Source organism: Salmo salar, chromosome 02, assembly GCF_965601325.2.
Source record: "Salmo salar chromosome 02, fSalSal1, whole genome shotgun sequence".
In the NCBI taxonomy this organism is placed as follows: Eukaryota; Metazoa; Chordata; class Actinopteri; order Salmoniformes; family Salmonidae; genus Salmo; species Salmo salar.
The window spans coordinates 71,365,850-71,390,333 of NC_138292.1; the positions used below are offsets into that span (position 1 = coordinate 71,365,850).

The 24,484-nt window shown below is 43.0% G+C and overlaps 1 protein-coding gene across 1 annotated transcript; it reads right to left on the minus strand.

Annotated features, from left to right (window-relative positions):
• Positions 1-8,638: 8,638 nt before the first annotated feature.
• Positions 8,639-24,466, minus strand: LOC123725441 (B-cell receptor CD22-like). The gene is made up of 8 exons (XM_082966529.1): positions 24,066-24,466; positions 13,418-13,669; positions 12,923-13,186; positions 10,956-11,219; positions 10,357-10,453; positions 10,223-10,262; positions 10,015-10,095; positions 8,639-9,912 (listed from the first exon to the last, which is right to left on the minus strand). The coding sequence occupies exons 1-8, from the start codon at positions 24,331-24,333 to the stop codon at positions 9,844-9,846; spliced, it is 1,335 nt and encodes a 444-aa protein (XP_082822655.1). The 5' UTR covers positions 24,334-24,466; the 3' UTR covers positions 8,639-9,843.
• Positions 24,467-24,484: the final 18 nt, after the last annotated feature.

A 24,484-nucleotide genomic window follows, 5' to 3' on the forward strand; every position in this document is an offset into this window, starting at 1 on the left:
ACTCTTAACATACACAACATTTTAACATATACACGTTTGGAAATGTTATGCTTTAGGACTAATTCATTTAATTATAATTGTTTTGCAACCTTATCATTCAAACACTGAGCTGTACTTTACTCACACTTCACATCCATGTTTATGGTCCTAGACCTGTCTGTCCCCATCTCATTCTGGGCCTCACAGTAGTACTCTCCACTGTCAGATGACTGGATTTGATTGAAGACCTGCTGTGGTCCTGTCATACTCTGATAGCCACCTCCATTCTTCTTGTACCACCAGGTGTAACTCTGCACAGGTGGGTTGGCATCACTGCTGCAGGTCAGAGTCACTGAACTGCCCTCCACTATTTCACCAGAGGGCCTGACTGACACTGAGGTGTTCTTTGGTTTATCTGATGTAAAATACCAAACATTTTGTCAAAGTAATATTAACAATTAGTAAAAAAATATATTTTTGTTCTAAAATAATTGATAAAGTAAGGCATGTCTATTTTTCCTGAGTGCATGATACTTGCTATTGTCCTGCACTGTACTCACACACTGCAGGAGAGCTGAGACCATTGTGGCCTTTTACAGCACAGTAGTAGCTGTCTTCATCCTCACTGCTGATGGAGTACATGGGGGAGGGGTTATCTTGTACATTGTGACCGTTCTTGTACCAGCTGTAGGTGGGGTTGTCAGTCAGAGTACAGGTGGTGCTACAGGTCAGTGTCTTCTGTCCCTCTGCAGCAGGAGTCACCTTCACCTGCAGACCTGAAACAATATGTATAAAACCACATACACCTCTGTGTTAACAGGATGGTTCATTTATTTGCTCCTGTAATTCATTATGATATACTATTGTAAAATACAGGGTAATATTACCTGTGACAGTCAGAGTTGGTCCTGGGAAACTATGACCCCATTCAAAGTTATGAGTTTTAAAAGTGAAGCGATACTCAGCTGAGTCCTCCTCTCTCAGACCTGAGATTCTCAGGGTGAAGGGACTGTTAAAGGAATTTTATATCTTGATGATAATAATCAATAATCAATTCGCCTTGACTAATGCCCAAGGTTTGTAAGACAATGGGTTAAAATAATTAGGCAAGGACTCAGCTTTCTGCAAAAGGTTTCTGTAGCTTTATTCAGAGAACGTTCTGCCATCAGGATAACAAAACAGTCATTATATAGTTCTTGCTAACTTACGCACATGCATTTACACACAATCCGATGGTGACCTGCAACCCCCATAAACTTCTCACACTGTTTATCACCTTCTGGCTCAGCCTGTTCCTTTCCTTCAAGGTTAGGAACTCTCTGAAGTTTTACTCCCTTGACCATCTGCTTCTGTAGCTATACTAATTGCATACACACATTTCTTTCCCGCTCCAGTGGTTCCTGGACTTTCCGGAACTAATCAGACCAATCGATCCCTACATTGATCATTACATTGATTATTCATTAAACCTGCTGTATGACTAATAATTCATCATGGTTTATTGATTCATTTACATTTATTAGATCATTCTCTTATCAATTCCACCCTTAAATGATTCAATAATTCACCATGATGATCACATGCTATAAGTAATCACTAATAATCACACGCTATATGGAAATACAATAATCATGAAATCACACGCTATATGGAAATACAATAATCATGAAATCACACGCTATATGGAAATACAATAATCACACACTATGAGTAAACACAATTGTGATACAAAGATTAAACAAAACCCATACATGAATATTCCTCCTATACCCATCAATGACAGTCCTAGGCCTATTTCCAATTATGACACTTCGATTCAGGATTTTCATCATAATTTTCATTAAAGGAACAGTCTATCAAAACGTTGAAAATTCAATCAAACATTGAAAATTGTTTCATCAAACATTGGCTCCTCGTGATTAAAAGAAACGGAGCCATCTTCCTGGCCTGGAGGCCTGTGTTCGTCCTCCCACTGATCGGAGTTCGGAATTGGTCCATATCTCACCATCTGCTGCGTCATCGATCTCTCTAGAGTCCTGGTGATTAAACCTCTCACACATGGGACGAGACAACAACCACACAACACAAACACACTCATACAGGTGAAAGCAGCCCATAATACAGTTCTTACAACACTTTTCCATTTCCCAAACATGGGATGTGTTATCAGGAATGTACGTGTAGCAATGAACCTAATCATTCTACCTACACTGCCCTCTTCTGCCAGTAACATATCGAGAGTCAGTCTATTTTACCAGGTCATGAGGGAGGTGGCAGATAATTGGTCAGAGAACCTCTTTACTGCATCCCCGTTTTCATTCATGAATCTCTGTTGATTATAAAAGATGTCATTAATCCAATCCACATTTCTATTTATTGTCAACCACCAAAATAATGTAGTGTTAAAGCCTTCACATATTTGATTCATAGCTTTGTATTCATCTGGAACTTCCCTGAGGATGCCAATAGCTTCCCTCTAGACAAAGCTACTCCCATCCTGGTCAAAACTCCTCCTGTCCCTACTTTAGCCTCCTATAACTGGCCTCTGATGACTAACTCGAACTGGTTGGACCAATTACCCCAGGGCGCAAGTTCCTAACCACCCTTTGTGGTAATTTCTGTCGTATGCGTCCTTTACTGGTACTAGCCCACCCTTCATCAGTTATAGGTGCTGTGAGGTTAAGAATGTTCTATTCATCTCTCAAACCTAAGTTAGTCACATTAACGATTACTTTCAGCCATTAAAATCATCTTAGTTCTCGGTGCCATTCTTGTATCTATAACACTGGTATTCATCCGGAATTTAGGTGAACCGAGGTGGGTTGGCTGAGTACTTCAATCTGGCCAACCCCAATTCCTGTAAAGTTGTCTGCTTCCCCAGGAAATTGTTTAATGTTTACCTTAAATTCTACATCTTGATCTTCTTTGATTCCTTATTCTGTATGTCACTCATCAGTGTATTGTATAGTTTATCTTCTACTTCTTCTCAATGACAACGGTATCCTATGATTAGTACCGGAAGGTGGTGGATCTGAATGTATCAGAAAGGTTACCAAAACTATGATGCAGCTCAGAGTCTCTACTCTTCCCAAAAACCGCCAACCCTCTCCTGCCCTTAGTCTCTCTGCTAGGTACCACCCCATACTCACACCTCTAGGAGCACACACGGTGATGAACGGTCGGGATAGGAAATCTTCGTTAAGGAGGTAACCCCCGGACCCTGTTGGTATCGGTTCTTCTCTTAACTCTGTGTGTGATCAGCAGGGTTCATATGTGTACATACCTCCTTGCAGTGGGTAACGTGGACCCAAGTGACTCTTTCAGCTTTTCTAATGGCAAAGGCAGTGGTTTAACAGAACCTGGTATGGGCCTTCCCAACGGGGCTGCTTCCTGTCTTTTCTCCTCAGGGACTGGATCCACACCGAGTCTCCTGGTTGTACTGAGTGAATCACCTTCTCCTGTAATTCACCTGTTGGACACAAAATCTTGGACATACGGGTTTGGTTAACAAACAGTTTTCTCATGTGTTCTGCTAGTATTTCTTAAACTTCTATGTCTATCTGTTCTGGTATCTCTAACTCTGGCATTCTATAGGCTCTACCTGATTAGCTAAACTGTCATCCATCATTTAAAGAGATGGCTCCTGCTAAACCAACTCTAGGGATAATATCTTGACTTAATATTTTAGCTACCATAATCATGTCCACCAAGTTGGGAACGTCCCATTCTTCCCATTTGCTATACTTATCTATTATTGTTAAACACCCCTTCTTCCCCTTAATTCGGAATATCTCAATAAGGTCAATTTACAACTGTTGGAATGGATATTTTACAAAAAAAAATTTGTTTAAGTAATTATCCTCTAGGCCATCACTCTTTCCTAACTACTCTACTATACTTCCCTCCCCTTGATACATTGCTTAGCCTATGTATCAATATTGCTGCGTATCCATACAATGTCTTTGGTAGGATAAGTAAATTATCCTTCTGTCAGACCTTCTCTTGTAGGATGCCCCCTTTCATTTTCCACATGTCCAATTCTCTCTGGGGCCTTCATCCTCGGCTATTCTGTAACAATTCTCTGTCAAGTGTTTTATCTTCTTTAAGATTGATCTCTGCTACTTTGTATGGTTTTAAATGTCTATGTGCTTGTCTGTGTAAATAGTAACTTTTCTCTCCTTTCTTGTTTCACCGGTTCTAGTCAATGCTACTATTTCGGCCTACTGTGCAGAATAGTGTCTGGGCAATGGTTCAGTGTCAAACACCTGCAACCAACTAAGCCCTTTTAGTTAGGGTAACAATTACTTTCAACAAAATGATACTAATCTCCTCCTAGCGAATTTACCAAACATCAACTTAAAATCAAAACTAAAATATATCCCTGCCAATGGAGCCGATAGTCTCTCCATGAATTAATATCCTAGAGCTAAGTGAACCAAATTCTCTTCCTATCTACTCCTGCTGGCCCCCCTCCTTTCTTCCTGCTACTCCCCAACCCTCAAGGTTTCAGCAGTGCAGGGGAGGATGTCTCTGTCTGCCCTTCTATCTGTCTCCAGCTTTTTCTCATAATATGGTTGTTTCCAAATATTGACTAAATGTCTCATTGTCTCCTTGGTTGCACTCCTGAACTTTAGAAAAATCAACCTGTCTAGATTTTGCATATCTACTTAAATTTATCTCGATACCCTCAATAATCCTGGATCACCTACAGATGTCATATATCCCTGTCCTGTTGACATAAGTCTACCATTATTAAACTTATTCACAACAAAATATAGTAATACTAGTATATCAATTGAACAGCCTTGTTGTGTTAAATCTCTTACACTGAATTCAACAACAGCTGACTTCCTAAGGAAAAATAAACTTATCTAGATAATGTAAAAAATACCCCTGCTACTGGTCAAAATATTTTCAAATCCTATAATCAGATCAAAATGACTAATCTGATTTACTCCACCAAGAAAAATTATTTTACCCTTATTGTTCTAGGAAAATAGACTTAAGGAAGCCTACACTTAGTCTAAGGCTTTGCCCTTTTAGTCCTATCATTGGTTCAAATGATCAATTGTGTATAAGAACTTTAACTCCATCATAATTATCAGTTCTACAAATTCCCTTAAAATCAATATCACCAATGACCTTAATAAGTACATCGCCGACATTGTCCCAACAGTAATCTATGTACATACCCCAACCAGAAGCCATGGATTACAGGCAACATCTGCACAGAGCTAAAGGCTAGAGCTGCCGCCTTCAAGGACCGGGACACTAATCTGGACACTTGTAAGAAATATCGCTATGACCTCCAATGAGCAATCAAACTGGCAAAGCATCAATACTGGACTAAGGTCTAATTCTACAACACTTGCTCTGAAGCTCGACGGACATGGCATGGCTTGCAAACTATCGCGGATTATAAAGGGTAACCCAGCTGCGAGCTGCCCAGAGACACAAGCCTACTAGACGAGCTACAGTAACTTAATTATATGCTCGCTTCGATGCAAGCAACACTGAACCATGCATGAGAGCACTAGCTGTTCCTGACAACTGTGTGATACAGTCAGACATACGCCGACACACACATAACATGCGCACACATGCATACTGACGCCACACACACACACACTCTCACACACACACTCTCACACTTTCAAACTCACCACATATGCTGTTGCTACAGCTTAGTCTATTATCTATCCTGATGCCTAGTCACTTTACCCCTACCTATGGGGCAGTAGGTAGCCAAGCGTTTAAGAGTGTTGGTTCTGTAAAGGTTGCTGGTTTGGATCCCCAAACCGGCAAATTGGAAAAATCATCTGTTCTGCCATTGAGCAAGGTAATTAACCCCCAACAACAACTGAATCCCATGCACAGATTATGTCCATTTGTCTTATCTGATTCAGAAGGGTTGAGTTAAAAGTAGAAGACACATTACAGTTGAATGCCGTCAGTGGTGCAACTGACTAGGTATCCCCCTTTCCCTTATATGTATGTACATAGCTACATGTATTACCTCATATCCCTGCACATCGACTCGATACTGTTAAACAGACATGTTATTGTTATTCGTTAATCACTGTGTATTTATTCCTTGTGTCACTATTTATATTATTTTACTCTGCATTGTTGGAAAAGGACCCGTTAGTCAGCATTTCAACCCACTGTCACTGTGTCTCATGTTAATACTACTCCTAAACACAACCCACCACCAATATGTGTTTCTCAGTGAGGTCCATGGTGACGTTCCCCATCCAGAGAGAGGGACCTGAGGATGAGAGGAAGGGAGGGGACCATGGTCAGAATAAATCCATTACAGCAACCTTATAACAACCCAACATTATGAATGTGACCGAAATGGCACCCTATCCCCAACACAGTGCACTGTTTGACCAAGACCATGAGGCTCTGGTTGAAAGTAGTGCACTATGTAGGAATAGGGTGCTATTCTGGACAGTCTATAGAACCTATAACTGTAGGTATATATACACTCACGTTAAATTATGTATAATTTAGATGTGGAATAACCCAACAGACTCGGTGTGATTTCAGTGAACTAAGCCGGTCTGTAATGATGAGCTAACCTTGTCTTAGACCTGGAGATTCATGTTAGCTCCTGGAGCTAATGCCTAGACTTTAGCTCAGTGGGATAACATGGTCTAGAGTCTCACTAACAACCCAAGTATGACACCCAGAGTTAAACATACACACCGCTGGAGTCCCGAGGGGAGGAGAGGTCCACCGCTGGAGTCCCGAGGGGAGGAGAGGTCCACCGCTGGAGTCCCGAGGGGAGGAGAGGTCCACCGCTGGAGTCCCGAGGGGAGGAGAGGTCCACCGCTGGAGTCCCGAGGGGAGGAGAGGTCCACCGCTGGAGTCCCGAGGGGAGGAGAGGTCCACCGCTGGAGTCCCGAGGGGAGGAGAGGTCCACCGCTGGAGTCCCGAGGGGAGGAGAGGTCCACCGCTGGAGTCCCGAGGGGAGGAGAGGTCCACCGCTGGAGTCCCGAGGGGAGGAGAGGTCCACCGCTGGAGTCCCGAGAGGAGGAGAGGTCCACCGCTGGAGTCCCGAGGGGAGGAGAGGTCCACCGCTGGAGTCCCGAGAGGAGGAGAGGTCCACCGCTGGAGTCCCGAGAGGAGGAGAGGTCCACCGCTGGAGTCCCGAGAGGAGGAGAGGTCCACCGCTGGAGTCCCGAGAGGAGGAGAGGTCCACCGCTGGAGTCCCGAGAGGAGGAGAGGTCCACCGCTGGAGTCCCGAGAGGAGGAGAGGTCCACCGCTGGAGTCCCGAGAGGAGGAGAGGTCCGCCGCTGGAGTCCCGAGGGGAGGAGAGGACCGCCGCTGGAGTCCCGAGGGGAGGAGAGGTCCGCCGCTGGAGTCCCGAGGGGAGGAGAGGTCCGCCGCTGGGGTCCCGAGGGGAGGAGAGCTCCGCCGCTGGAGTCCCGAGGGGAGGAGAGCTCCGCCGCTGGAGTCCCGAGGGGAGGAGAGCTCCGCCACTGGAGTCCCGAGGGGAGGAGAGCTCCGCCACTGGAGTCCCGAGGGGAGGAGAGCTCCGCCACTGGAGTCCCGAGGGGAGGAGAGCTCCGCCACTGGAGTCCCGAGGGGAGGAGAGCTCCGCCACTGGAGTCCCGAGGGGAGGAGAGCTCCGCCACTGGAGTCCCGAGGGGAGGAGAGCTCCGCCACTGGAGTCCCGAGGGGAGGAGAGCTCCGCCACTGGAGTCCCGAGGGGAGGAGAGCTCCGCCACTGGAGTCCCGAGGGGAGGAGGGGTCCACCACTGGAGTCCTGAGGGGAGGAGGGGTCCACCACTGGAGTCCTGAGGGGAGGAGGGGTCCACCACTGGAGTCCTGAGAGGGGAGCCGAGAGCAGCATGCACCGTGGTAAACTTCTCCAGCAGCAACAATCTCTGCACCTCCTCAAAACCCAGATCCTACAGGAGAAAGAGAGAGAGAGACAGAAAACCAAACCTCAGCTTCAGACACACTGAGTTATCCAACTCTACTACCACCAGCTCCATTACGCTGGAGCCTGACCTGTCTCCCCTCACTGTGATCTCCAGGACCTTGCAGTTGAAGACCTCAGTGAAGGACTCATCTCAGTCCTGATCCGGCTTTAACTACTGATCCATGGCCCTTTCTGCCTCACCATACAGCTGGAGAGAGAAGATGGGAGGGATGGGAGGAAGGGGGGTGGGAGGAGGTAGAGGGGAGGGAGAGAGGATGGGGGAGAGAGGGGAGGTGAAGCGAGAGAGAGAGAGCAGGGGGGAAGACAGGGGGAGATAAGATGAGGGAAAAGAGATTGAGAGTCAGATTTCACCGACAGAGACACACACACTGTCAGCAATTTCCACTTTCACAGTAGAGAGCTCAGACACTGACCTTTAACCCCATCAGTGCACTCCCCTTGAGGAAGTATCCCTTTAGCCAATCAGGGGCGAGCTGGATGGACTTCTGAGCGTCTGATAGGGCAGAGGGGTAGAGCTCCAGACACCATTAGGAGTACAAACCATTCCCAAAGAAATACAAGAAATGAGATCAAAGTAGAAATAGTCCATCCGGATCTTTACCACCTAGGAAATCTGTTTGACAACTTACATTAGAGTACTCCTGCAGTAGTCTAGGGAGCAACATACCCGTACCACACGAATCTGGCAAGGTCTAGACATGTGTGTGTGTGATGTGTGTGTGTGATGTGCGTGCGTGTGTGCGTGCGTGCTAGTCTGTGTGTCTGTGTGTGCCTAGCCACTCATGGTTATGTGGTTCAATGGCACCATCATGTGTCCAATAGGCAGAAATACAAGAAATGAGCTGAATGGATAGTTATTATTCAATGTAAATTAACAAAATATTCAATTTATTTGTTGTCCATCTTTGAGCTTATTTACAACATGTATTCAATGTTTCTAAAATACATAATAATTAATAATTTGATAATATCATGACACTGAACAATATGGTATTACATAATATAAAATATAAAATGCCCAATAATATCTGACAGCAATACAAAGTAAAACATCTTTAAACACATCAGGAGCAACTCCAGAGCTAAAAATATTTAAAAGCTCTTGTCAATATTATTCCTTTTTGTATCACTAAGACAAGCCAAAACGTTATATGTTATAAAAATCTGAAATTGGCAAAATCTCATAAAAAAAGATAAGCAATACAATCTATAGACAGTAAACAGATAAATTGAAATTTTGAGCCTGTAATCGAACCCACAAATGCTGATGCTCCAGATACTCAGCTAGTCTAAAGAAGGCCAGTTTTATTGCTTCTTTAATCAGAACAACAGTTTTCAGCTGTGCTAACATAATTGCAATATGGTTTTCTAATGATTAATTAGCCTTGTAAAATGATAAACTTGGATTAGCTAACACAACGTGCCATTGGAACACAGGAGTGATGGTTGCTGATAATGGGCCTCTGTACGCCTACGTAGATATTCCATAAAACATCTGCCATTTCCAGCTACAATAGTAATTTACAACATTAACAATGTCTACACTGTATTTCTGATCAAATTGATGCTATTTTAATGGACAACATTTTTTGCTTTTCTTTCAAAAACAAGTACATTTTAAGTGACCCCAAACTTTTGAACGGTAGCGCACATACTGTATTTATCATTAGGAGAACAATCTAAATTCCATCATTTACTCAAAAGTTAAAGCTCATTGTCTTAAACCTTCTAGATTAGAAAGCAATATCATAGTAAGAGAATAGTATTGTGAGACCTAGCTTTGGTTTGATGCTGTTGCTCTTCAGTCCAGGTTCTATGGTGGTTCTCTTCAGTCCAGGTTCTGTTGTGGATCTCTTCAGTCCAGGTTCTGTGGTGGTTGTCTTCAGTCCAGGTTCTGTGGTGGTTCTTTTCATTTTTCATAATCGGAGAGCTCAGTATCTATCTGAGGGGCTGTGTCATTGGGGAGTCCCCTCACATTCTGAAAGAAGACACATTGAATGAGAACTTTACAAACAAGCCCCTCTAACATTTTTATGTACAAGGACACACAAACACACACACTGCATTATAAGAGACTTACTGCCAGAGTGTCATACTCTGGTGACCTGGTCTTCATGTTCAGAGCTGTGTACGTCTCACTGTTAGCATCAGGATGGACACTCTGTGGACAGAGACACAGAAACACAAACACTCAATACTGCATAAAACACAAATACATGAATCCATTCACTTACTGTTTATGTCAGTGGTATTGGGATTGAAATAACTTAGGTTTTTGACATTATTACCTGTGTGTCTGCTGTGGTATTACTTCCTCCTGTGGATCTCCTGTAATGGAGGGACAGAGTGAGTTCTGCTCTCTACTGACCTCTAGTGGAAGTTGATATGTTACTAATACAGTATATGTAGATGGCTGGCTCACCTCTTCATATAGCAGTAGATTGTGACTAGAAGAGCTCCAGCAGTCAGGACAGCCCCCACCCCCACCACAGGAAACCAGGGAAACACTGCTGCAGGATCTTGAGATTATAAATGCATGGTGGAGAGATGACATAGAGGAAACCAGGGAAACACTGCTGTAGTATCATGAGATTATAAATGCATGGTGGAGAGATGACATAGAAGAAACCAGAGAAACACTGCTGCAGGATCTTGAGATTATAAATGCATGGTGAAGAGATGACATAGAGGAAACCAGGGAAACACTGCTGCAGTATCATGAGTTTATAAATGCATGATGGAGATATGACATAGAGGAAACCAGGGAAACACTGCTGCAGGGTCATGAGATTATAATGGTGGAGAGATGACATAGAGGAAACCAGGGAAACACTGCTGCAGTATCATGAGTTAATAAATACATGGTGGAGACATAGGGGAAACCAGGGAATAACAAAATGAAACAATATTTATTTAATTCTATGACATATGGTATGATAAGTGTCTAACATTGCTAACTATTAATTATTGTTGTTGACCTGTGTGATAATCAATGAATAGATGAAGATTAGGTGTACTTACACTGAACGTCCACAAACACAGAAGAAGAGTTGAAACGTCCATATTTATTTTCAGCCTCACAGTAGTATTCTCCTCTGTCCTCAGACTTGATGTTAGTGATGCTGTAACTATGTCCTGATGCTTTTGGTGAGGTTACATTCTTCTTGTACCAGGTGTATTTTTCCACAGGTGGGTTGGCATCACTGCTGCAGGTCAGAGTCACTGAACTGCCCTCCACTATTTCACCAGAGGGTCTGACTGATATTGAGGTGGTCTTTGGTTTATCTGATAGATAAGTGTGTCACAATACTTTCCTTTTGAGTTCAGAAAATATATCTGTCAAATCACATACAGTGGGGAAAAAAGTATTTGATCCCCTGCTGATTTTGTATGTTTGCCCACTGACAAAGAAATGATCAGTCTATAATTTTAATGGTAGGTTTATTTGAACAATGAGAGACAGAACAACAACAAAACATATTGAGTAAAATGCATGTCAAAGATGTTATGAATTGATTAGCATTTTAATGAGGGAAATAAGTATGTGACCCCCTCTCAATCAGAAAGATTTCTGGCTCCCAGGTGTCTTTTATACAGGTAACGAGCTGAGATTAGGAGCACACTCTTAAAGGGAGTGCTCCCAATCTCAGTTTGTTACCTGTATAAAAGACACCTGTCCACAGAAGCAATCAATCAGATTCCAAACTCTCCACCATGGCCAAGACCAAAGAGCTCTAAGGATGTCAGGGACAAGATTGTAGACCTACACAAGACTGGAATGGGCTACAAGACCATCGCCAAGCGGCTTGGTGAGAAGGTGACAACATTTGGTGCGATTATTCGCAAATGGAAGAAACTCAAAAGAACTGTCAATATCCCTCGGCCTGGGGCTCCATGCAAGATCTCAGCTCGTGGAGTTGCAATGATCATGAGAACGATGAGGAATCAGCCCAGAACTACACGGTAGGATCTTGTCAATGATCTCAAGGCAGCTGGGACCATAGTCACCAAGAAAACAATTGGTAACACACTACGCCGTGAAACACTGAAATTTTGCAGCGCCCGCAAGGTCCCCCTGCTCAAGAATACATATACATGCTCATCAGAAGTTTTCCAATGAACATCTGAATGATTCAGAGGACAACTGGGTGAAAGTGTTGTGGTCAGATGAGACCAAAATGGAGCTCTTTGGCATCAACTCAACTTGCCGTGTTTGGAGGAGGAGGAATGCTGCCTATGACCCCAAGAACACCATCTCCACCGTCAAACATGGAGGTGGAAACATTATGCTTTGGGGGTGTTTTTCTGCTAAGGGGACAGGACAACTTCACCGCATCATTTTACCGGGCAATGTACTGTCAAATCTTGGGTGAGAACATCCTTTCCTCAGCCAGGGCATTGAAAATGGATCGTGGATGGGTATTCCAGCATGACAATGACCCAAAACACACGGCCAAGGCAACAAAGGAGTGGCTAATGAAGAAGCACATTAAGGTCCTGGAGTGGCCTAGCCAGTCTCCAGACCTTAATCCCACAGACAATCTGTGGAGGGAGCTGAAGGTTCGAGTTACCAAACGTCAGCCTCGAAACCTTAATGACTTGGAGAAGATCTGCAAAGAGGAGTGGGACAAAATCCCTCCTGAGATGTGTGCAAACCTGGTGGCCAACTACAAGAAACGTCTGACCTCTGTGATTGCCAACAAGGGTTTTGTCACCAAGTACTAAGTCATGTTTTGCAGAGGGGTCAAATACTTATTTCCCTCATTAAAATGCAAATCAATTTATACAATTCTTGACATGCGTTTTTCTGGATTTGTTTTTTGTTATTCTGTCTCTCACTGTTCAAATTAACCTACCATTCAAATTCTAGACTGATAATTTCTTTGTAAGTGGGCAAACGTACAAAATCTGCAGGGGATCAAATACTTTTTTACCCCACTGTATAAAGTAAAATAAAGTAAAACAATGAGATGATATGCTATACTTACACAAAACATTTACAGGAATAAGCTTTGATATTTTTGCTCCAACTTCATTCTGGGCCTCACAGTAATATTCTCCACTGTCCTCAGAGCTGATGTTAGTGATGCTGTAACTCTGTCCTGATGCTTTTGGTGAGGTTACATTCTTCTTGTACCAGGTGTATTTGTCCACAGGTGGGTTGGCATCACTGCTGCAGGTCAGAGTCACTGAACTGCCCTCCACTATTTCACCAGAAGGACTGATTGACACCGAGGTGTTCCTTTGGCCATCTGGTAAAGAGGATGACAGAAAAGGTAAGAGTACACATAGTATAATGCAACAATGTGTGCTCTTACCTTGCTCAGAAAACTTGTGGGGGGCCAAATAAAACCACCCGTAAACCAAATTCGGCCTGTGGGCCGCCAGTTGTGGACATCTGGTCTATGTCATGGAAAAAGCAGGTGTTCTTAATGTTTTGTATACTCAGTGTATAGCTCTAGAATTATATCCCACATACTCACATGTGACAGTGAGAGTCTCTTCAGGAGAGTGGAGATCCTCATGGTTTGCTACAGCACAGGAGTATCTGCCTGTATCCTCACTGCTGACTGGCTTTAGGTACAGGTACTTAGTCTCATGACCGATCAGACGTTGTCTGTTCTTGTACCAGATGTAAGAGAGGTTGTCCTGCAGAAAGCATATGGACTCACAGAACAGACAAAGACACTTTCCCTCTATGATGTTGGTTGGATCCTTAATCCGCACCTGAAGACCTGGAATAAAAAACATAATTAAAACCCTGACTCACCTGATCTCTATTACAATAAACAAAGACTTTCCTACGCAGATGGTTCGTATTGTGGTTGGGGTCTGTGCGTTTTGTTGTCAATCTTACTTTGCTACCTGACTACTTCATGGTTTTTACTTTTTCATTACCGTATATTTTTAGCTTTTCCCTCACTCAACTTTTTTCATTCAACTTTTTCACCCTGGAGGTTTTATCTGGACATGGTTCGTCAGGACTTCAAACAGCCGAAGCTAAGTAACATTAACATGATGCCTTCTAATTGCAGTTGTTGTACTTAAAATATACAGGAGAACGATCGCCTTACGGCGAGGATAGCTGTGCTGCAAGCCCAGCTTCAGACGCAATCGTTAGGCAAGGGTAATTTCAGTGTAGGAAAGGATGAAACAGCGTCTCTGCCACCAGTAAGTACAGATAGTAACGTTAGTATAAACCCCCTCGCACGGTCCCCGCAGCCGGACAACTTTCTCATGGCTTCTGGAGGGAAACGCTGTACGAATGCTCAACCGGTGTCGCTTATTCAGCCGACAGAAACTTTCAACCAATTCTCCCCATTAAGCGGGTCGGAGTCAGAGGCCGAGACTTCTCTGGTCTCTGCTTCTCCCGTTATGGGGTCTGAGACGCCGAAGCCTCTCACCATTAGCTCTGACAAATTGAAAACCCTAGTCATTGGCGACTCCATTACCCGCAGTATTAGACTTAAAACGAATCATCCAGCGATCATACACTGTTTACCAGGGGGCAGAGCTACCGACGTTAAGGCTAATCTAAAGACGGTGCTGGCTAAAGCTAAAACTGGCGAGTGTAGAGAGTATAGAGATATTGTTATCCACGTCGGCACCAACGATGTTAGGATGAAACAGTCAGAGGTCACCAAGCGCAACATAGCTTCAGCGTGTAAATCAGCTAGAAAGATGTGTCGGCATCAAGTAATTGTCTCTGGCCCCTTCCAGTTAGGGGGAGTGATGAGCTCTACAGCAGAGTCTCACAACTCAATCGCTGGTTGAAAACGGTTTTCTGCCCCTCCCAAAAGATAGAATTTGTAGATAATTGGCCCTCTTTCTGGGACTCACCCACAAACAGGACCAAGCCTGGCCTGTTGAGGAGTGACGGACTCCATCCTAGCTGGAGGGGTGCTCTCATCTTATCTACGAACATAGACAGGGCTCTAACTCCTCTAGCTCCACAATGAGATAGGGTGCAGGCCAGGCAGCAGGCTGTTAGCCAGCCTGCCAGCTTAGTGGAGTCTGCCACTAGCACAGTCAGTGTAGTCAGCTCAGCTATCCCCATTGAGACCGTGTCTGTGCCTTGACCTAGGTTGGGCAAAATTAAAGATGGCGGTGTTCGCCTTAGCAATCTCAGTAGAATAAAGACCTCCTCCATTCTTGTCATTATTGAAAGAGATCGTGATACCTCACATCTCAAAATAGGGCTACTTAATGTTTGATCCCTCACTTCAAAGGCAGTTATAGTCAATGAACTAATCACTGATCATAATCTTGATGTGATTGGCCTGACTGAAACATGGCTTAAGCCTGATGAATTTACTGTGTTAAATGAGGCCTCACCCCCTGGTTACACTAGTGACCATATCCCCCGCACATCCCGCAAAGGCGGAGGTGTTGCTAACATTTACGATAGCAAATTTCAATTTACCCAAAAAAAACGACGTTTTCGTCTTTTGAGCTTCTAGTCATGAAATCTATGCAGCCTATTCAATCACTTTTTATAGCTACTGTTTACAGGCCTCCTGGGCCATATGCCGCCTTCCTCACTGAGTTCCCTGAATTCCTATCGGACCTTGTAGTCATCGCAGATAATATTCAAATTTTTGGTGACTTTAATATTCACATGGAAAAGTCCACAGACCCACTCCAAAAGGCTTTCGGAGCCATCATCGACTCAGCGGGTTTTGTCCAACATGTCTCTGGACCTACTCACTGCCACAGTCATACTCTGGACCTAGTTTTGTCCCATGGAATAAATGTTGTGGATCTAAATGTTTTTCCTCATAATCCTGGACTATCGGACCACCATTTTATTACGTTTGCAATCGCAAGAAATAATCTGCTCAGACCCCAACCAAGAAGCATTACAAGTCGTGCTATAAATTCTCAGACAACCCAAAGATTCCTTGATGCCCTTCCAGACTCCCTGTGCCTGCCCAAGGACATCAGAGGACAAAAATCAGTTAACCACCTAACCGAGGAACTCAATTTAACCTTGCGCAATACCCTAGATGCAGTTGCACCCCTAAAAACTAAAAACATTTGTCATAAGAACCTAGCTCCCTGGTATACAGAAAATACACGAGCTCTGAAGCAAGCTTCCAGAAAATTGGAACGGAAATGGCGCCACACCAAACTGTAAGTCTTCCGACTAGCTTGAAAAGAAAGTGCCGTGCAGTATCGAAGAGCCCTCACTGCTGCTCGATCATCCTATTTTTCCAACTTAATTGAGGAAAATAAGAACAATCCGAAATGTCTTTTTGATACTGTCGCAAAGTTAACTAAAAAGCAGCATTCCCCAAGAGAGGATGGCTCTCACTTCAGCAGTAATGAATTCATGAACTTCTTTGAGGAAAAGAACATGATCATTAGAAAGCAAATTACGGACTCCTCTTTAAATCTGCGTATTCCACCAAAGCTCAGTTGTCCTGAATCTGCACAACCCTGCCAGGACCCAGGATCAAGGGAGACACTAAAGGGTTTTAGTACTATATCTCTTGACACAATGATGAAAATAATCATGGCCTCTAAACTTTCAAGCTGCATACTGGACCCTATTCCAACTAAACTACTGAAAGAGCTGCTTTCTGTGCTTGGCCCTCCTATGTTGAACATAATAAACGGCTCTCGATCCACCGGATGTGTACCAAACTCACTAAAAGTGGCAGTAATAAAGCCGCTCTTGAAAAAGCCAAATCTTGACCCAGAAATTATAAAAAAAACTATCGGCCTATATCGAATCTTCCATTCCTCTCAAATTTTGAAAAAGCTGTTGGGCAGCAACTCACTGCCTTCCTGAAGACAAACAATGTATACGAAACGCTTCAGTCTGGTTTTAGACCCCATCATAGCACTGAGACTGCACTTGTGAAGGTGGTAAATGACCTTTTAATGACGTCAGACCGAGGCTCTGCATCTGTCCTCGTGCTCCTAGATCTTAGTGCTGCTTTTGATACCATCGATCACCACATTCTTTTGGAGAGATTGGAAACCCAAATTGGTCTACATGGACAAGTTCTGGCCTGGTTTAGATCTTATCTGTCGGAAAGATATCAGTTTCTCTGTGAATGGTTTGTCCTCTGACAAATCAACTGTAAATTTCGGTGTTCCTCAATGTTCCGTTTTAGGACCACTATTGTTTTCACTACATATTTTACCTCTTGGGGATGTCATTCGAAAACATTATGTTAAATTTCACTGCTATGCGGATGACACACAGCTGTACATTTCAATGAAACATGGTGAAGCCCCAAAATTGCCCTCGCTAGAAGCCTGTGTCTCAGACATAAGGAAGTGGATGGCTGCAAACTTTCTACTTTTACACTCGGACAAAACAGAGATGCTTGTTCTAGGTCACAAGAAACAAAGAGATCTTCTGTTGAATCTGACAATTAACCTCTTACATCTAGACGTTCCGCTAGTGGAACACCTGCTCCAATATCCAATGATGGGCGTGGCGCGAAATACAAACTCCTCTAAATTACAAAAACTTCAATTTTTCAAACATATGACTATTTCACAGCATTTTAAAGATAAGACTCTCCTTTATCTAACCACACTGTCCGATTTCAAAAAGGCTTTACAACGAAAGCAAAACATTAGATTATGTCAGCAGAGTACCAAGCCAGAAATAATCAGACACCCATTTTTCAAGCTAGCATATAATGTCACAAAAACCCAGAAGACAGCTAAATGCAGCACTAACCTTTGATGATCTTCATCAGATGACAACCCTAGGACATTATGTTATACAATCCATGCATGTTTTGCTCAATCAAGTTCATATTTATATCAAAAACCAGCTTTTTACATTAGCATGTGACGTTCAGAACTAGCATACCCCCCGCAAACTTCCGGGGAATTCGCTAACATTTTACTAAATTACTCACGATAAACGTTCACAAAAAGCATAACAATTATTTTAAGAATTATAGATACAGACCTCCTCTATGCACTCGATATGTCCGATTTTAAAATAGCTTTTTGGTGAAAGCACATTTTGCAATATTCTAAGTACATAGCCCAGGCATCACGGGCTAGCTATTTAGACACCCGGCAAGTTTAGCACTCACCAATATCAGCTTTACTATTATAAAAGTTTCATTACCTTTTGTTGTCTTCGTCAGAATGCACTCCCAGGACTGCTACTTCAATAACAAATGTTGGTTTGGTCCAAAATAATCCATCGTTATATCCGAATAGCGGCGTTTTGTTCGTGCGTCCCAGACACTATCCGAAATGGTAAATCAGGGTCGCGCGCATGGCGCAATTCGTGACAAAAAAAATCTAAATATTCCATTACCGTACTTCGAAGCATGTCAACCGCTGTTTAAAATCCATTTTTATGCCATTTTCCTCGTAAAAAAGCGATAATATTCCGACCGGGAATCTCCTTTTAGCTAAACTGAGGAAAGTAAACAAAGCTTTCGGTCGACGCGGGCACGAGCCTGAGTCTCACAGAACTGTAACCAGCCACTACCCAAACGCGCTACTTTTTTTCAGCCAGAGCCTGCAAAGCCACGATTCAGCTTTTTACCGCCTTCTGAGACCCTATGGCAGCCGTAGGAAGTGTCACGGGACAGCTAAGATCCTCACTCTTCAATAAACAGAGACAAGAAGAACGACACCTTGTCAGACAGGCCACTTCCTGCCTGAAACCTTGTCAGGTTTTTGCCTGCCAAATGAGTTCTGTTATACTCACAGACACCATTCAAACAGTTTTAGAAACTTTAGGGTGTTTTCTATCCATATGTAATAAGTATATGCATATTCTAGTTACTGGGTAGGAGTGGTAACCAGATTAAATCAGGTATGTTTTTTATCCAGCCGTGAAAATACTGCCCCCTAGCCATAACAGGTTAATCTGGATGGTTGTACAGTTGTCTCAAATAAAACTGTGAAGGACCTCGGCGTTACTTTGGACCCTGATCTCTCTTTTGAAGAACATATCAAGACTGTTTCAAGGACAGCTTTTTTCCATCTACGTAACATTGCAAAAATCAGAAACTTTCTGGCCAAAAAGGACGCAGAAAAATGAATACATGCCTTTGTTACTTCTAGGTTGGACTACTGCAATGCTCTACTTTCCGGCTACCCGGATAAAGCACTAAATAAACTTCAGTTAGTGCTAAACATGGCTGCTAGAATCCTGACTAGAACCAAAAATGTTGATCATATTACTCCAGTGCTAGCCTCCCTACACTGGCTTCCTGTTAAGGCAAGGGCTGATTTCAAGGTTTTACTGCTAACCTACAAAGCATTACATGGGCTTGCTCCTACGTATCTTTGTGATTTGGTCCTGCCGTACATACCTACACGTACGCTACGGTCACAAGACGCGGGCCTCCTAATTGTTCCTAGAATTTCTAAGCAAACAGCTGGAGGCAGGGCTTTCTCCTATAGAGCTTCATTTTTATGGAATAGTCTGCCTACCCATGTGAGAGACGCAGACTCAGTCTCAACCTTTAAGTCTTTACTGAAGACACATCTCTTCAGTAGGTCCTATGATTAAGTGTAGTCTGGCCCAGGGGTGTGAAAGTGAACGGAAAGGCTGGAGCAACGAACCGCCCTTGCTGTCTCTGCCTGGTCGGTTTCCCCTCTTTCCACTGGGATTCTCTGCCTCTACCCCTATTACAGGGGCTGAGTCACTGGCTTCCTGCTGTTCTTCCATGCCATCCCTGGGAGGGGTGCGTCACCTCTGTCTCCCACACCCAGGCTGCTGTGGTCAGAAGAGGTTGTAAATTCCTATGAGGAGACCCTCATGGCCACAGTATAGAGAGGGAGTGAGTTTTCATAGAGAGGACAAAGGAATTTCTTCCACCTCACAGAACTGGAGAACTGAATGACATTTATGTTCTGGAGAAGGTATAAAAGATCAGTGAAGAATCCAGCTACGAACTGGTCTATTTGGTACAATTTTGTGAAACTCATGAGACAATACTGCCACATTACCATAACCATATTTATAGAAGAGTCTCAGATATGAGACTTACATCTAAAGGTTGTATAAAATGAATGAATAAGGATGAAGCTATTTGTGAGATGATGGGATGCTATGTAATGATGTTAACCTGTTAGGGCTAGGGGGCAGCATTGACACGGCTGGATAAAAAACATACCCGATTTAATCTGGTTACCACTCCTACCCAGTAACTAGAATATGCATATACTTATTACATATGGATAGAAAACACACTAAATTTTCTAAAACTGTTTGAATGGTGTCTGTGAGTATAACAGAACTCAAATGGCAGGTCAAAACCTGAGAGATTCCTTTACAGGAAGTGGCCTGTCTGACCATTTGTTGAACTTCTTTTCCATCTCTATCATTTACTAAGGATCTCTGCTCTAACGTGACACTTCCCACGTCGTCCATAGGCGCTCAGAGCCCGGGAAAAAACAGAATGTCGTCATTCCAGCCCCAGGCTGAAACACATTATCGCCTTTCTCAAGTGGCCGATCAAGAGACACTGGCTTATGCGCGTGACCCCGACCGCCCCCGCCTTTGGGATTTTTTCCTCTGTTTGCCGAAAAGGAGATTCCCTGTCGGAATATTATCGCTTTTCTACGAGAAAAATGTCGTAAAAATTGATTTTAAACAGCGGTTGACATGCTTCGAAGTACGGTAATGGAATACTTAGAATTTTATTGTCACGAATTGCGCCATGCGCGTGACACTTCTTTACTATTTCGGATAGTGTCTGGAACGCACGAACAAAACGCCGCTATTCGGATATAACGATGGATTATTTTGGACCAAACCAACATTTGTTATTGAAGTAGCAGTCCTGGGTGTGTATTCTGACGAAGACAACAAAAGGTAATGAAACTTTTAGAATAGTAAATATGATTATGGTGAGTGCTAAACTTGCCGGGTGTCTAAATAGCGAGCCCGTGATGCCTGGGCTATGTACTTAGAATATTGCAAAATGTGCTTTCACCAAAAAGCTATTTTAAAATCGGACATATCGAGTGCATAGAGGAGGTCTGTATCTATAATTCTTAAAATAATTGTTATGCTTTTTGTTAACGTTTATCGTGAGTAATTTAGTAAAATGTTAGCGAATTCCCCGGAAGTTTGCGGGGGGTATGCTAGTTCTGAACGTCACATGCTAATGTAAAAAGCTGGTTTTTGATATAAATATGAACTTGATTGAACAAAACATGCATGTATTGTATAACATAATGTCCTAGGGTTGTCATCTGATGAAGATCATCAAAGGTGAGTGCTGCATTTAGCTGTCTTCTGGGTTTTGGTGACATTATATGCTGGCTTGAAAAATGGGTGTCTGATTATTTCTGGCTTGGTACTCTGCTGACATAATCTAATGTTTTGCTTTCGTTGTAAAGCCTTTTTGAAATCGGACAGTGTGGTTAGATTAACGAGAGTCTTGTCTTTAACCTCTATGGGACCGGCGGGACGAATTCGTCCCACCTACGTAACATCCACTGCCAGCCTGTGGCGCGATTTTCAAAATCTTCAAAATCCTATTACTTCAATTTCTCAAACATATGACTATTTTACAGCCATTTAAAGATAAGACTCTCGTTAATCTAACCACACTGTCCGATTTCAAAAAGGCTTTACAACGAAAGCAAAACATTAGATTATGTCAGCAGAGTACCAAGCCAGAAATAATCAGACACCCATTTTTCAAGCCAGCATATAATGTCACCAAAACCCAGAAGACAGCTAAATGCAGCACTCACCTTTGATGATCTTCATCAGATGACAACCCTAGGACATTATGTTACACAATACATGCATGTTTTGTTCAATCAAGTTCATATTTATATCAAAAACCAGCTTTTTACATTAGCATGTGACGTTCAGAACTAGCATACCCCCCGCAAACTTACGGGGAATTCGCTAACATTTTACTAAATTACTCACGATAAACGTTCACAAAAAGCATAACAATTATTTTAAGAATTATAGATACAGACCTCCTCTATGCACTCGATATGTCCGATTTTAAAATAGCTTTTTGGTGAAAGCACATTTTGCAATATTCTAAGTACATAGCCCAGGCATCACGGGCTTGCTATTTAGACACCCGGCAAGTTTAGCACTCACCATAATCATATTTACTATTATAAAAATGTCATTACCTTTTGTTGTCTTCGTCAGAATGCACACCCAGGACGTCTACTTCAATAACAAATGTTGGTTTGGTCCAAAATAATCCATCGTTATATCCGAATAGCGGCGTTTTGTTCGTGCGTTCCAGACACTATCCGAAATAGTAAAGAAGTGTCGCGCGCTTGGCGCAATTCCTGACAATAAAATTCAAAGTATTCCATTGCCGTACGTCGAAGCATGTCAACCGCTGTTTAAAATCAATTTTTACGTCATTTTTCTCGTAGAAAAGCGATAAAATTCCGACAGGGAATCTCCTTTTCGGCAAACAGAGGAAAAAATCCCAAAGGCGGGGGCGGTCGGGGTCACGCGCATAAGCTAGTGTCTCTTGATGGGCCACTTGAGAAAGGCGATAATGTGTTTCAGCCTGGGGCTGGAATGACGACATTCTCTTTTTTCCCGGGCTATGAGAGCCTATGGACGACGTGGGAAGTGTCACGTTAGAGCAGAGATCCTTAGTAAATGATAGAGATGGCAAAGAAGTTCCAGAAATGGTCAGACAGGCCACTTCCTGTAAAGGAATCTCTCAGGTTTTGACCTGCCATTTGAGTTCTGTTATACTCACAGACACCATTCAAACAGTTTTAGAAAATTTAGGGTGTTTTCTATCCATATGTAATAAGTATATGCATATTCTAGTTACTGAGTAGGAGTGGTAACCAGATTAAATCGGGTATGTTTTTTATCCAGCCGTGTCAATGCTGCCCCCTAGCCCTAACAGGTTAAATGGCTGTAAAATAGTCATATGTTTGAGAAATTGAAGTAATAGGATTTTTAAGGTTTTGAAAATCGCGCCACAGGATAGCAGTGGCTGTTACGTAGGTGGGACGAATTCGTCCCGCCAAGCCTAGAGAGGTTAATGTGAGAGAATTGGATTTCTGTTTAAAGTTTCACTAAGTCCTTGGCCCGCCCCCAGGGGCACAGACAGGACCTGGCGTCATGAGACAGCCTTTTTGATGTTCCGAATAAAACCCCCACCGAGGTTTTCTATCTCCAGACCAGCTTACCTCGATAACGAGAGGGCCAAGGTTTGAGAGGAGACCAGCTTACCTTGATAACGAGAGGGCCAAGGTTTGAGACCATGCATTTCTCGATGAACTTTTAACCATACCACGTGGTTAAACTCTTAGACTAATGATACTGACAGAATAAGAACAAGTCTTTGATATTAATTACTAGTCTGCAGCTAGGAATTCTGTATCATTGAACACGAAGACCGACAACCGCCGAAACAGCTATTCTATAACGACATGAATGAATGTTACTCTGAACTATCCATTCTAACCACGACAGAGAGAGAGAGAGAGAGAGAGAGAGAGAGAGAGAGGGCGGACAGACTCTCCAACAGAAATAAACTTTTCAACAGAGATCCCGACGACACACTGAGCGTAAATATATATATTGATTGCAATTGTTCCCGAATGAGTGAGCGTTCATGTGGAAAGGATTAGCATTTGAATTGTTTTAATATTCAACTCTGTAGTGTCTCCTCAGTTGACCCCCCCACTCCCCTTTCATCTAACAAGCCACCATGCCGGTTTAGCCCACTAGGGCACATTCTCCTATCATTTCCTTGTAAACATATCTACTGTTTGTTATGCATTTCTGTGAATTACCTAGTTAGTAAATAAAAGATTTTAAGACAATTGATGTATGGATGACTCAGTGAAGACTGGGTTCCTGCAGATAACCAACAATTTACGACGTTTGGAATGAGACTAACGTGACGTAAATAATAATTCATTAATTTGAAGACTAATTGATCAGATATTAAAATATCTGAAAGTTATTTGAGGAAAATTATAACTTTGTAATCTGAATATTTTCCTTGGTGCCCCGACTTCCAAATTAATTACAGTTACATGATTAATCAGTTTAATTGCGTAATAATAATTACAGAGAGTTATTTGATAAATAGGTCTTCAGTTTTAATGATGCCAAAGACACGACACCAGACAGGAGTCACATTCACCTGTAGGTTGTGAGTTCACTGTTACCTGTGACAGTCAGAGTTGTTCCAGGGAAGCTGTATCCCCATCCTGAGGATTCTGTGTTGAAAATGAACTTGTACTCAGCAGAGTCCTCCTCTCTCAGATCTGTGATTCTCAGGGTGGCGTGACCTCTCTCCTCTCCAGCATACTCCACACGACCTGCATACCCTGGGTCTGTGTTTAGGTCCTCAGGGATCAACTCATCTTTCCAGCTGTCACTCCTTTTAGGACTAAACCAGTGATGATGATGTGATCGTATCATAACCACTGTCATACGTGGAGGATATATCCACTGATGACCCCTTCAAGGCACAGACTCCCTGATGGGGGTAAGTCACACTCCAACAGTTCTGACCACGAACACCTTTAACAATAACATGACAATATAGTGTTTTCTGTATTCTTTTCAGATCTTTGTGTGATGA

Bases quoted from the DNA above. Each gene is read 5' to 3' on its own strand.
- LOC123725441 (XM_082966529.1), bottom strand. From the start codon at position 24,333: ATGACAGTGGTTATGATACGATCACATCATCATCACTGGTTTAGTCCT. The intron at 10,454-10,955 runs GTAAGTACACCT...TATAATCTCAAG, and splicing joins TGTGTTTGTGGACGTTCAGT to ATCCTGCAGCAGTGTTTCCC. The intron at 9,913-10,014 runs GTAAGTCTCTTA...GTCTTCTTTCAG, and splicing joins CAGAGTATGACACTCTGGCA to AATGTGAGGGGACTCCCCAA.